The 14,870-nt window shown below is 40.8% G+C and overlaps 2 protein-coding genes across 3 annotated transcripts in view; both read right to left on the bottom strand.

Moving 5' to 3' along the window:
• atp6ap1lb (ATPase H+ transporting accessory protein 1 like b) overlaps window positions 1-299 on the bottom strand; it is a 13,000-nt gene extending 12,701 nt beyond the window's left edge. The window contains exon 1 of the mRNA XM_034877752.1: window positions 64-299. Coding sequence (XP_034733643.1) covers window positions 64-197 — 134 coding nt within the window. The 5' untranslated portion in view covers window positions 198-299. The remainder of the gene's footprint in view (window positions 1-63) is intronic.
• A 5,350-nt stretch (window positions 300-5,649) lies between these two features.
• b4galt3 (UDP-Gal:betaGlcNAc beta 1,4- galactosyltransferase, polypeptide 3) lies at window positions 5,650-14,535 on the bottom strand. Of its 2 annotated transcripts, XM_034877751.1 has the most exons (9): window positions 14,241-14,535; window positions 13,578-13,671; window positions 13,323-13,480; window positions 13,002-13,183; window positions 12,265-12,500; window positions 11,168-11,358; window positions 10,863-10,985; window positions 9,839-9,943; window positions 5,650-7,580 (listed from the first exon to the last, which is right to left on the bottom strand). In XM_034877751.1, the coding sequence occupies exons 3-9, from the start codon at window positions 13,412-13,414 to the stop codon at window positions 7,241-7,243; spliced, it is 1,269 nt and encodes a 422-aa protein (XP_034733642.1). In that variant the 5' UTR covers window positions 13,415-13,480; window positions 13,578-13,671; window positions 14,241-14,535; the 3' UTR covers window positions 5,650-7,240. The 2 variants fall into 2 exon arrangements, with proteins under 2 accessions (XP_034733642.1, XP_034733641.1); XM_034877750.1 differs by having other exon boundaries at window positions 13,002-13,480.
• Between the last annotated feature and the right edge of the window lie 335 nt (window positions 14,536-14,870).

Below are 14,870 nucleotides of genomic sequence, written 5' to 3' on the forward strand. Positions count from 1 at the left end.
CCCCCGCCTCCCTCCTCTCCAACACCCCTCCTCTGCTTATAGCCATTAAGAGGATGGATTTACCTTCTGTCCAGGATTTCAGGCACTTCTTCATAGGTGAGTCCTGGCTGAAACTCTTCTTCAGAGAAGGAGAGCCCAGGCCGGCTGAGAGCAGACAGCAAGGCAAGGGAGCAGAGGAGGAATGCGTGTGCAGCCATTGAGACAATGAAAGGAGACTGCCGCTGGTTGAGCTCCGCTTCATAATCTGCTCTCCTAGCAGTGCCTGATTTCCAGCTCCTCTGACTGGCAGCCACCCTGGCCAATCAGCAGCGAGCACAGCCAATCAGCTTGCGTCACGGTCCCCTCACTGCACCCTCACCCCTCCTCTACTCTCCCATCCTACTCCCTTCTCTGTCATCCTCCCTCTGCCTCTCACACTCTGCTCACCCTCCCACATCCACTCCTGTGCTCTCTATCTTCTCTTCCTCTATTTCATGCACACATAGCCGCAGGCAAGCCTTATGTATAGACAGCAGCTCATTCTTTTTCAGAGCACATCTCAACATACCTTTGCTACCTACAAAAAATACACTCATACCCATGTAGACACATGCATACTCACACCTCAATGTTGGCGCACACACCTGTACACACTCTTGCCACGCAGGAGCAGGCTCACAGACACACAGACAGACACACATACACACGCATCTGTGGAAAATCACCTGGGAATGTCAAGGGCAGATTGTGGAGGAGGATAGGAAGATGTTGACATGACTTTGGGTGGCCAGAAAAAAACAAAGCCATGAATGCATGACCTAGTTCTCCAGTGCGTGCCACAAAAGCAGAATTAATTCACTTGATCTATGTGTTGTTGTAAGCACTGAGAGGGCCGGCGGCTGAGGAAATTGTCCACTGAGGCTGCAAATATGGATGACAGGAGCAGCTGAGCAGCCGTGATATGAGACCGGACTGAGGGTCCATCCCTAACGGCTGATCCAGTTTCCTTCTCATTATTTAGCCCCTAATGCGTCTAATGCCTCAGGTTCTTGATACATCCACTCATATCTTTTATTTACATGTACAATGATTTGATGATTTTTAGAGCAGAACATTAATAGTCGTTACATAACCAAATGTTGTGACCTACTACCATGGCGGAATTTTACATTGATGTGTGGCAATGATTCACACAAATAGTGAAGGTAGAGCAATTTGTTTTAGCTCTTATACAAATGCTTATGCAGTATTTGTCATGGTCATTACACACTGGATGACTATTAAACACACACACACACACACACACACACACACACACACACACACATGTGTATATATATATTTACATGTATATATTATTCTTCAAAGATTATTTGAAGTAATATCATAGCTAATATTGAGTTATATAAATAAAACCCAAAACACTATGTTATTAGTATTTTGAGCATATGCATTGCCGTGTAATTCAGCATGACATTTCTTTTGATTGGATTTTCACGCCTAAATTTTTACCCTTAAAAAAGTGCTGCAGTTTCCACATGCTTTGGCCCTTTGGGATGACCCTGAGTTCATTGGGAAGTTAACACTCTCAACTTGTTGTTTCTAGTGGCAGTGTGACACTAGGCCTTACTGACACAGAGCTACAGAGGTTAGAACACAGAATTTCTGTTTCCGTCCAAGTAAATCATCTGAAAAATTAATAAAAAGCACTACTGTAAGCATATCACATGGGCTACATACTAAAATAGTACCCTAGCAACATGTCTAAACTTAGAACAGAAAAAATCCAGAAAAAAATGACTTATAAAATGGATTTTATATGAATGTATTTCTACAGATATGTCTGTGTGTTTGTCTTATTTCTTATTTCTAAAAAAGCCAAAAAAGTGCTAAATACAAAACTTCTGAAATACAAAAACACATCCACATCACTCACAGATATGTCTGAAAGAAGTACATACATAGATTTATAGAAATAAGTAATCATAATTTCATGAAATGGTGAAATGCCATCAGAAGGCCATATTTTTGTTTTCAGACAGCTGAAAGGGATCACAGGAATAGTTATTTCTGGGCATGTCTGGTACCATTCAACTCGTCTTCTTATTGGCTACACAGGGATGCCAGTTTTATGACCTCCTCTTATAAGTGGTCGGATCTACTGTCCATCTTTCCCACGTGGGCCCAATGGGGAATGTGCGATATCATTGGCTTAGCTTGAGGGTATCTCGCGATAGGCTGATGCTATTGGCTAAAAACAAGGCTCATTGCAATCTGCAGAAGCCACAGATTGTAATGGTGTGTCGACCTTCTTTTTAGCCCGCACAGGGAAAAAGTTACAAGCTATAAAAACCGAGGAATGATGCACTATCTAGATTTTTGAACGTCGAAACTTGGCCAGAAACTACAAGATTGTGAGGGGACCAGCTAATTATGGATTACAAGGCTTGGATATTCTAATTCCTTGGAGTGTTTGCGATTTAGGAAATCAACGTTTATGAATATCTTTCACCGCTGTGGATAAAGACACGAGGACAAAGGTAGAGATGCACGCTCGATTTAGACAGAAACGGTGCAGTGTTTCTTAACTTCATAACGTGATTATAACCGCTGTAAGTTGCCTTATGCTTTGTGCGGGGCTTGACAGAATCACAAGACTTTAAGCTTTCTAATGATGTGCTGCATAACCGTGTTGGTGACGATTTAATGCTTGCAATTCCCAAAAAAACAATTCATGAAAACACGTTTTGGAAAAAAAGGTACCATTTGGGGAACCGTGCTCTCAGACTGGTAAGTCTAGTCAGTTTAAGTGTTGCGGGTGTTTTCAACGCTAGGTGTCTCAACAATAAGCCTTTGGAATTATTACGTGCCTGGGAATCAGTGTGTGCTAAGAGGGCAAAAGTATTGCTGAGTGTGTAAGAGGTCAGCTGTGTCTCAAAAGTCAAACAGTAACAGGAGGTGACTAAATGCGGTTTCAGCCCTCTGTGTCTGCCTGCCACAATCACTTCAACAGGCCGGTGTGTCGGTCTACTGTAGGGAAAGTGCAAACTAGACTGTCACTGTTGCCATCACAGAGTGAATGTTTCATAGAACATCCCACAGAAAGACGTCCAGGTGTGACGACTTTAAAAGAAGAAATTACGCCATGGTGTCTCATACTGTAGGCTACATGACATCCAACACTAAATGATGGATACACATCTATCCATAATGGGTGGTTAGTATAGACACTTTCTCTCACTATTAACATGTTGTTTTAAATATTTCGGTTTTATTACATGCCATTTAGTAACAAGTAGTAACTGCATGTCGGGTCCACTAAATAGCAGTAAAAATAGGATACAATGATTTAACTAAAAAATAGCCTCAATATGGATTACAGCAAGACTATGTAGCTTTTAAACCATTAAATGAAGTTCAGCGCAAATTCCTTCAGGAAGACTTCTAAATAAACTTCAATCACCACCATCTCACCCTCAAACTATTCAGCTGTTAAGAGGCTTTCACTTTTCAGTAAACCAAGCAGAATTGGCCACAACATTCATGATCCAATCACAGCATGACATTCTGCTTTAAACGTCTTCTCTCCTTGTTATCAGCTCTCTTTTCAGGCAAATGTGCAACCCTCCTCCTCTCCATCCACCTCCGGGCATCGTCAAACACTGCAACCCGAGTTCCTTTACGGCAGGCAGGTCCCACATTTGGTCTCCGGGTTCCCTCTTCACCGTCACCAGTGTCTAGGCTCTAGAGGGAATATATCTGGCTTCTCTACCCCTTTAAAATATTTTTAACAATGGAGTCTAATCCTCAAAAACGTTTTTCTTATTTTGCAATATAAATTTCTTATTTTGCACATATACATGCAATATACAATAAAACTTTGCATATCTGCAACAAAGTCTCTCTCAATTAAAATAACTTTGAAAAGTTAAGTTGCTAAGCAATAAAATACAATACAACAGCCCTACTTGATCTGGTGTGACCTGTTGCTTACGGTGGTTAATGTTAGCTAACGTGAGATATTGCTGTGGAACTGACACATCTTTAGCATTTACCATTATCCCATCATTGTCACATGTGGCCACAGTGATTGCTGTTTAACTTAAGTTACATTGTCTATCTTTGTATCATGCATGGGTGGACAAAATAGCAATAACACCTATTATCAATGTGTTAATGATGACATATGGCTGTTAATCTATCAGATAACACCTGATCTGAGCACATCTCTTTTATGTTAAAGCTGTAGCAGCATTAATCAGAAAACACTAAAGCCTGTATTCTTTAAGAGGCCTAGAGTGTTATAAAAGGATAAGTGTATCACACATTTAAAGTACAGTGTGTATATAAGTACTGTATTTGGAGCTCCACATTTATGTTATTGCGTAAATGACTGATTAAAAAGTTGGGAAAAGGCAATTTTTTTGATTATGTGTTTTTATTGGAATACATATTTTCTTTCTGTCACAACACTGTCTATTATAGTTTGATTGCTTCAGTTGCCTTTTTTGATGACCTTGCTCTATGCTAGGCACACACAAACACACACCCACACACACACACACTTAATCTGTCATTTACAAGACAAGGTTAGTAAAAAAGGCAACCTAAGATAATGACAGATATGATGCAATTACCATGTAATATATTAATTATGTCTCATTTGCCACGAATACATTAACATCCCATCGTCCACAGAATGAACTCATGATTAAATGAACTTGTTCAAATAAAAATTTTTTGCCATGAAGTCCCAACTGTTTACTGAATTTGCATTCAACTACACAATATATATTTCCAACACATATGGAAAAACAACCTTTATAAAATCTAACCTATTTATTAAATATAGAACATTCTCCAGGTAAGCACACAATATGAGATTACATAACATCCTTAAAAGCTTTCAGTGTGTCACTGCTTCATGTCATACAGGCATTGTCCGAGGCAATATGGAGGATATTTTATCTATTGATATGCAACTAAACTACAATGTAATATAAAGCTAAGAAATTGGGCTTTATTATCTCTCAATGAACTCTCAAGAACACCAGTTTGTACAGCATTCTTTGTTTAAAACAGGTAATATTGTATCATAAATAAACACATTCCTTTTATAAAAACTATATCCATTCATTAACACTACCAGCCACCAGTCAAATTTAGAAAATTGCTTTACGCCTTTAAGCTGGAAGGCTTGATCATGTGATACCACGCAAACGAGAAACCCTGCACACAGAGCAATGCAAAGATTTGATTGGCTGACAGCTGTGAATGGCCAACATTAATGATTAACATTCTTGTCACAACACTGCAGTTTCATTCAGCCCTTGGTTCCTCATGGCTGGAGCTAAGCCACACTGTGCCACTTGAGGGCGCTCACATATAACCCAGCAGTATTCCTTCTGTCTTTCAGTAATATGGGCATATTTCATGAGGCACGATGTTAAAATAAGAAATGTGGAGACATAATATATAGGGATAATAATCTGCTCTACAATGGAGAAACAAACACTAAATACGCTCTTTAGAAGTCTGTCCATTGAGCTCTATCAGCGACTCAAAAAATTAATTAATTCATTAAATACATTCAAATTAGCAGAAGTAATACATTAATTGAGATTATGATAGAACGTCCCACCAGAACATTGTTACAGTATGTATTTTTTTTCAAGCTGATTAATCATACAGTTAACCATTCCCCTAGTCAAATAGCAGCAAGAAATCCAATGAGTGGTCAGATTCAAGTCAACGTCCGAAAAACTAACAAAGCTCCCCTGATAAACTCAAAATAATACATTCAGAATGGTTATGAAAAAACGGAACGTTTGTGAGATGTAAAGTAAATGATAATTGATCTGTCAACATAAATGACAAACATGATTTGCCAGCCCTCAGAATAAAATTATTTATCTTCCTTGTCTCCAATCCTTCAAGATACAAAAGCTTAACTCTAGCAAATAAAGACAGATAAGTGGCAGACACTCATTCTTAGCTTTTAGATGCACTATGGTTTTTTATAACATACCAAGATCCTCTTTAAAGGCATCAGGCCTTCTAGGTAAAAGCTGACCTAGAGCTATACACAGTGCTTTATCGTTACTATAACCTTTTTATTATTAAAATACAATCTGAAACAGGTAAACGTGTAGACAAGTGCCTACAACATTGTCTGCAAATTTGCTTTATTTCCCCATATCTGACTAATCTAAAAGAAAGATAATAAAAATCACAGATATTATCAGAAGCACAGGTCTATCCATGTATCAAGAGTATAGTCAAACTAGAATACTATCATGCCAAGTCTATGTTTATCTGACAGGTGAAAAGATAGTCACGATAATATTTCCTCATTTTGTTATGTGGTTGGACACAGAGTTAACGTCCCATATGATTTGATTGTCTATGAACTAAATGTTAGAGAGAGAGAGAGAGAGAGAGAGAGGCACCAGACTGTAAGGAAAGACGAGTAAAACAAATCAATAAACAAATAAAGAAGTCTCTCTATATAAATATAAACTCTAGAATTGTCTGATAACTCTGGAGTTGGTCAACACTTAATGCGCTATATATAAAACGGCAGTCCTTGAACAAATCATTTTTCAGGATCTAGGATCAGCTTTTTCCTCGCTGCTTTCTAACATTTACCTGTGAGGAGTAAAATTAACCCCAGGTCAGCGTCTAAAAGCAACTATACCAGTCTATAAAATGCACATATAAGAGAGAAGGCACACAAACACAAACCCACCGTGTAGTGGGGCGGACTGACAGCAGCAGTTTTATAGGAGCAAACTGGATGAAGCTGCAGGTCTGCTGGCAGCACATGGGCTGCTTACAACTTGCAATGTCTGGAACAGAGCAGAGATTTATATAGTACCTGTCATAGTACCTTTTATTTAGTTCGTTTTGGCCTGCTAAGTGGATACAACTGAGTCGTTCACCGTTGTTCTCTTGGCTCCATCTCAGGAGCCACAAACTTGTGTCTGTCCCACGAGCCAGAGTCACATTCAATGGATGATAAACCATGAGGTGACTCAGTCGTGTTCCTAAATGCACTCCTTTAGACAAAAGAGGCTTCTTCATTTGATTTATTGCATAACTATCCCTAACCTGCACTGAGCACAGATATCTGGTGTATTTCATGTCCCACAACAGAACAGCTCTAAACTGCTTTCTGCCATATTGTCTTTCAGATCAAAATGAAGGGTGGAAGCCACTTTATGCTACAGATGTGATGCAGTCTTTTATTATACACTTCATCCTATTTCACCACACCTGTCTTCTCCTGTGTTGTTTGATTTGCTGCCTTTGATTGGGCGGGTTCACCAGCCGGCTTGGCCACAGTCATGTTTGCCACTTTGCTCTCTTGCCTCTTCTCCTGTTTGGCTGTGCCTCCGGTCTTACCGGTGCTACGTTGGTTGACAGGGGTTGTTGTTTTTACAGGGGAGGGTACTTTCCTCTGGGGCAGTCTAGGATCTTCTCCAATGTCGACGGTGAGGTTGGTGTAGAGAGGCTCCAGCTCTCTGGAAAGGAGCTCGTAGGTCAAAGAGTTGAGGCCATCAGAGCGCCAGTTGAGTCTGGTCCTTTTCAGAAGGTCAAATCTAGAAAAACATACATAATATCACAGGTTTGTTTTTATCTCCCTCTGTGTGTGTGTCTGTGTGTGTGTGTGTGTGTGTGTGTGTGTGTGTGTGTGCCTGTCCTCTGCACATAGGCTACTATATATCCTGAACCTGAGCAAATCCCTCAACATTTTTACACATCCTGCACTAAACATTATAGCCTTTCTTTTCTCAATGTTAAACAGTTATATTGTCCTTATTTGATTTATTATTTCTTATTAATATGTTTATGTTTACTAGTACAGTGGCGGTTGAAAATGTGCCTGTTTGGAACGGCGAGCTTGGTCTGTGGTATTGCGTCTTAGAATTCTTCAAAACCAAATTGCACCCCAAACTTACTTACAGAAGGACCCCAAACCAATTAATATGCAACGCCACTCTATAGCCTACTACTGACTTACAGTGTAGGCTATGTCTACATCAGGAGAAGTATGGATTTGATTCACGGGGGTATTTTGGCGACGGTAACGTTGTTAGTGTTGTATGTTGGCAGTAGACTAAATTAACCCGACGCAGGGTGAGTCTGATAAAATTTTATGTGTCTGCCCGGTTCAACTCTGAGATGTTCTCGCATTGCACAGCGCTGTGAAGGAATAATCTCCTAGATTACGTTATGTTCTGTCATTTTACAGCAACTTACTAAAATAGCGGGTAAAGAGTCAAAGGCTGTAACACCCCCACCACCCAGGTGTTGTAAAGCGTTCTGCATGTGGCGTCTGCATGTGATGTGCAGGTTACCTTCCACCCAACCACAGACACACATACATACAACTGTACAGATACGTCTCGCTTTATTAAATAGATAATAAGTGGCCTATAAGTGGCATCAGGCTCTGTCTGCCACTTTGCATGTGTGGGATTCTGAAATGTCCTTAAATTCAGGAATTGGCATTTGTTTATTCAAAGTCAAATACAGTCCTAAGTAGTGCTACTTTGTAAATTTTTGTATTTCCCATTTAAGCTGACATAGCATCGCTGCTTTCTTTGACACTCTCTGTCTCTGGTCCTGCAATGTGCTTTCTCAGTGTGCAGTGTGAGAGGGGGAATGGCCAGCAGCTAGAGCGGCAGTGTGCTTCTTTTACAGGTATCCTGTATATTTAACAATATCTTTTGCATTTCTAATCCAAACAATGTCAAACTTGGCACTGCACTTACTTGTGCTTGTAGCAAGACCTTTCAAGTTTGAAATCCAATGGACGGTCCAAGAGATTTACGAATAACTGACAGACAGACAGATTGACAGAATTTCCTGCAATTTATAGATAGATGTATGCACCATCCACATAGGTAAATTCCTTTTAAGTTTTACTTACTTGGCAATAAACCATTTTCTGATTCTGGGACTCCTTTTCCTTTTCTTTCTTGCATAGAATTAGATAAGAAGTTTAAAGCCACTATCATGTCTGTGTGCTAAAGAGAAGTTAAAGCCAGGAAGCAGTTTGCTTAGCCTAGCATAAAGATTGGAGGCAAGGGCAAACAGCTGGCCCGGCCTAAGGTTGCAAAACAAAATGGTTTTGTACGGAGTAAACAAATGAGATGTAAGGTGTTAATTAGTGAGGTGCTGGTAGAGCCAAGCCAGCTGTAGCTTTATGTATAACAGCTAGGCAGCATTCATTTAATCTAATAATCTGCAAGCCAATGAGCCTATTTCCCAAAATGTCAAATTATTCCTTTAACAATATTACATGAAAAACACTTATCCATAAAGATAATAAACTGGTTCTGACATCAAGGAACGTTTGTTTTTATTATGTTTGAGAAATATTCATACAATACATGTGAATATTACTTGTGGGGCTACAGCGGATTTGATGGAGCTTGTTTTTATAATCAAGAAATATCTTTCTGAAGCATTATGGGCAAGACATACAGTATGTATTCTTTTAAAACGAGCATGCGAGACAGTATAAATTGTTGGCACAACAGGGAAAGTGAAAGGAAAATGCCAACCTCACACAAAACAGAATGTCAACAACAAAAACATTTAACAACCATTATTGTCAAACACAAAATGTGAAAGGATGGACACTGGACAGGTTGGCACAAAAAGGGGACAACCGTATGATTCTCACGGCTGTCTCCCATTGCGGGGATGAAGCCAGAACCAATATAAGTGCAAAGGGTGTGTTTGAAATTATTGCTTCATAGTTCATAAACAACCCAATCCCAGGCAACCAAAGGGGAACATATCCCTACATAATTTTTGTGTTTGTGTCCGCGAGTGTGTCCATCTGTACCTGCGTGGGTTTTGTTCATTGCCTCTGTCTCCTTTATGCTTGATCATCTTGTAATGGCCAATGGCCACTGGAGGGCGCATGATCTTCATGCCAGATAGACGAACTCTGGATAACAGGAACAGCAGATTCTCATTCACAGGCATAAAACTGGAAAACTAAATCTCATAGTCTCATAAAATTATATTAGAATAACAAAGTGTGGCACTTTACTATCCAAACTATTTCCTTTCACTCAAAGCAATACTCAATCTAAGTACATCTCTAGTCTCTAAGGGATATATTTAAAAGCAGGAGAAATAGGGAAAACAAACATAGAATTGTGGGTGGGTATGAGAATAACATACTTTCATGGTCTATAGGCGTTGGAAAACACTGTGGTTCCCTTTTTCCATCTCTGGTGCTTGTGTACCACCCCAGTTATCTAAGTCAATCAAAACATGGTGTAACTAATGTTCTGAATGGGCAGTACATGATATATTTAAAATTCCAAACATCATGCACAAAAGGTTACAAAAAGTAAGTGAGAAATGTTCTTAGCTTTATGTAATAATTAATGCAAGCTTGTTTTATTTTCTGGTTCTCATAATAGATTAGAAAATGATAGAAGAGCCAGAGAGTGGAGAGAGGGGACCGCAGCATAGGAATGAGATGAAAACTGCCTGAAAACTCTCAAGCAAGCAGCCCAGCCCAAATCTGCGAGCTTGTCAATGCAAACATACTCACTGAGCCCATTCCAAGAGACACACAGCAAAGCCACAGCAGTGGGAGGGGATGTGAAGATGACAGATGATGTTAGGACACAAAACATAAAAGTCAAAGAAAAGGAAAACATGTGGCACAGAAACTGTAAACATAAGAAAAAAAGCAATGAGTAGTGCAAACAATAGTAAAGTGGAGGGGCTGAAATGGCTGTCCATGTAGTTCTGATGCTGAAGCCCCGTGCACATGATCACATGTCAACATGTTTACAGTTCACTGTTTCATGCAAGATGTGGTCCTCTGCCCCATTTACTCGCCTCCTCACCTGGCAGCAATGTCATCATCCTCTCCACCCCAGCCCCAGTACTGGTTAGGGAAGCCGTTCATCTTCATGTACTGGTCTGGGGTCACTGCAGAAACCCCGCCAAAATACTGTGGGTACGGCAGCCTGGGAGGGTCACATTATCATTGTGCAATCTTGAAAATAATATCTCAGCAAAATATGTTTATGTGGTGTTTATATAAGTCCATCCACGCATGCACACAGTCACACGCACACTCTCTCACACACACACACACACACACACACACACACACACACACACACACACACACACACAGTGTTTCTACCTGTATTTGAACTTGTCCATGGCCACAGACAGGTGTGTGGGGAACTGTTTGTGGCAGGTATAAGTGTTGTGGTCATTCTCGGGCAGCAGGTCAACATCGTGCAGGAAGATGCAGCTCCAGTCTTCATCTCTGAGGGCCTCCCGCACCCCAACATTCAGCAACTTGGCTCGGTTAAAAGTACCGTTCCCCCACTGAAATGAGAAACAAAGAAAGAGGAAAACAGATAAATGTTTTAAGCCAAAAACCAGCACAGCAGAGAGAGCCCAATGTGTGGGTAAATAATCGCACACTATGTTGCTATTGTTACAGTTCAGCTAAATTGTAGCCCAGGTTTTGAGACACCTGTGAAACCTGTTGACATTACACAGAGTAACCAGGACACTACAGACATAGCACATGTCTGGAAAGATATTATGCTGTTCATTTTTCTAAGCTGTAAGCACCCCAAAACAAATTCCATTTACATCCACTGTATTAGGGCAGATGTGTGAATCTTAGAAACACATCTGAAAAACAAACCCAAACTATGTGCATGGATATGTGAGATAAGTGAGAAGATGTTTGGGTATGTTTTATTTGTGTGAGCTGACCCTTTAAATCCAAAGTTTTCATCACGTGACTCATATCTTTGCAATAAACCAGTTTAACAAAGGTAATATACTGGTTATACTGTACACCAGCATTACACTGGGATTAATCAGTAATACAGAGGTTTAACAACCACTACTACATCAATAATATGACAGTATTACAGAGTGATAGACAACATAAGAGCAACACAAATAGTACAACAGTGGTACCCCATATTACGACATAAATATACTGTTATTACACCAGTACTATGTAATAATACATAAAACACCAGTAATATACCACAGTGCTTGTTACACCAGTAACACTGAAATTACATAATGCTACTATTATGTCAAAAATATTAATATTAAGACACCGGAATGAACCAGTATGATACTAATAATGTCCAGCACAGCAGTATGCATTTTCTCATGGAGAGAGACAGTGCAAGCTATTTATTAACACTTTGAAAAAGATACTGATAGTAACATTTTACACACACACACACACACACATAGTCTGACCTGCTGTACTATATATATGCTGTAGTGGATCTGCTGTCTTTGCAGGAAGGGGTGGAGGTGGTAGAGGAGGGCACGAAGGTGGGTCTGCCGGTTCCGGTATGGTACCACTATAGCCGTGTGGTGGCGGGGCTCACAGTCTGGAGGTCGGTAGCGTCCGCCTGGCAACACTAACGGGTTCCTCTGTCTGATCTCCTCCATAGACAGAGGAGAGAAAAGATGGACAGACACAGGTCCAACTAGAGGAAAGGAAAAGGAAAAGTATAAAAGGAAGGGCGTATGTTTTGTTTCAACATCGGGGGAGACACAATATAACCAGGGGTCTCGGGGTACCAGACACATTTTAAGCATCAAACACTTCATTGCCTGCATTCTGGTGAATTTTATGCAATAATTTATGGTTTACAATTTTTGTAAAAAATAAATTATTATTTTCCTGTAGCTTATTATACAAAACTTTCCGCATATTGAAAACCTAAATCGTGTTTTGGGATGGGTTTATTTTAGGAATCATGTTCGTCTAACCTTAACCCTAACGAATCAGAACAAATCACATCTTTGTTTTTTCACACTCATGTAGATACAGTTTTGATACCCCTGAACGGTTATTTTAACTTCTTTTGGTGAATCTACACCTAAGGTTAAAAGTGATACTGATTGCTAAGAGTACCATAAAATTCTATTAACTCATTCATCTATTAACTATAACAGCACACGTTTAACCCCTCTAACTCTCTCACCCAGCAGCGGGGAAGGGATCTGGCAGTCTCTCAGCGGTGGTCCTGTGGCAGGGGGTCCAGTGCCAGAGTTGCGAGGCGGGGGAGGTGGTACTCCCAGATGACTGAGGTTGGTATAAACGTCGTGAGGTCGAGAGTAATCGAACTCCGCCTCTGTGGTGTGCACCAGGACAGACACCAGGCCTCTGAAGCCCCCAAGGGAGAAATAGAGAACAAAGGCAAACTGGAAGCCCACCAGCAAGGCTAGTGTGCATGGGGAGTCCAGAGAGCGTCCGTAGCAAGCCATGATAAAGTAAGCTTGTAGATGTATAGTGAAATTCAAACCTGGGGTGAATATATGCAGAAGGAGAGGAGGGGAAGGGGGCAGCGCTGAGTGCAGGCTCAGGCGTGCTGGAGGGAAGTGTGCATTTTCTCATGGAATGGGTAATAGTGGTGGTGAAGCTCAGTCAGCACTGCCATCACCTCCTGACCCCAGGCAGGCACTGAAAAGGAAGAATATAAATAGTGTTAGTTTATTACATGTGTTTCTTCTTCTTCTTGTTGTTATCATTACATAACACCATCATAGATGTAAAGTACCTGCTTTTGCAAGGGTCCAATTAAAACCTGTTCTGGGCCAAGAAGGGCTCACTCCCCCTCTCTCCTCCTCGACTTCCTTTCATCATCAAGCTTTCTGTAATGAAAAGAGTGAGTAACAATGCAGGAGCAGATATGTCTCTGTACTACTGTGAGCTATATATAAGCAGGAGAATGACAAGCAGCTACAAACAAATCATCATCAAGTCCTGTTTGCTTCTTTATTTAGAATGGCTTATTTTCAGCTGTGACATTTTCCATGGGGCTTATATGGAAGAGACGCTCATGCCTGCAGATCAAATTAATCCAACATCCCAGTCCAAACAATTACATGCTGTTTAGAGAAGCATTGTGGCCTCATCACTGGAGCTGATGTTGAATTGTTCGTAGACAGGAAACATCATCCATTGCCATTTTAAAACTGCATCACAGCAGAGCAGAAACAGCGCCACGGTTATCAGTAGCCTATAGCCTTCAAACCTTATGATTAGCCTATCTATCGTCATCGCCCATGCAAGCTTGGTACAGTATTTACGTGACTTGGGAAGAGAATGTTTGATATATTCGGCCAAATCACTGGCTACAAAATGTTTTCCCATCGGCTACAAAAATGCCCTGATTTTTATTATAGGCTGCACTCAATCTCTGCAGCACCAGCCGACTCACCAGCACATCCCTGCGACGTTTCCAATTCAGCCCCCGGCTTCATCTGCCAATCGACGGGCCGCTGCCACCGAACAGACGCGATGGACCAAAAGACAGCGTTTTTTTTTTTCTTCTGATGATGGTCGCACTTCCTCTTCTTCCCAATCTCTCATTCGAGGCAAAATCTGAACGTAGCTGCTTAGAGAGCACTGCAAACGCGTTCACACGCAAGAGCATCGCCGCATATCCGTCCAGTGTCAACACAGGCAAGTGCGCGCCTCTTCCCCATCGAAACACGGCTGGATCCCTGTCAGATGGGCTGGGGCGCACCGCGCTGACGCGCCGCACGAGCGGCATATTTAAAAGTCAAATTATGATTTTGATTGGTAAATGCCTAAATATTTTACCATATGCAGTCAAATGCGTGGTGGTTATAAATCAGCGGAAGTTGGTTCTGCCACAAAGATTTAAACCCTAACTTCCAGACATCACCAAACCTGCTTAAAACGTGTAATTATCGAATTAATAATGTTCATCTGAATTATGTTAATAGCATATGCAGTTTGATTTACTACAATGTCACTCTTAGTCTACGTGTTTAGGTTTACGTCATTTCGTCATCAGGAGTGAACATGGTGCGGACATGGGTAA

This window comes from Etheostoma cragini, chromosome 7 (assembly GCF_013103735.1).
Source record: "Etheostoma cragini isolate CJK2018 chromosome 7, CSU_Ecrag_1.0, whole genome shotgun sequence".
Classification (NCBI taxonomy): Eukaryota; Metazoa; Chordata; class Actinopteri; order Perciformes; family Percidae; genus Etheostoma; species Etheostoma cragini.

Coding starts and splice junctions, on each gene's coding strand:
- b4galt3 (XM_034877750.1), bottom strand. CDS start 13,284: ATGGCTTGCTACGGACGCTCTCTGGACTCCCCATGCACACTAGCCTTG. Junction 11,359..12,264: donor GCATATATATAGTACAGCAG/GTCAGACTATGT, acceptor TTCTCATTTCAG/TGGGGGAACGGTACTTTTAA. Junction 7,581..9,838: donor AATGAACAAAACCCACGCAG/GTACAGATGGAC, acceptor ATGTTTTTCTAG/ATTTGACCTTCTGAAAAGGA.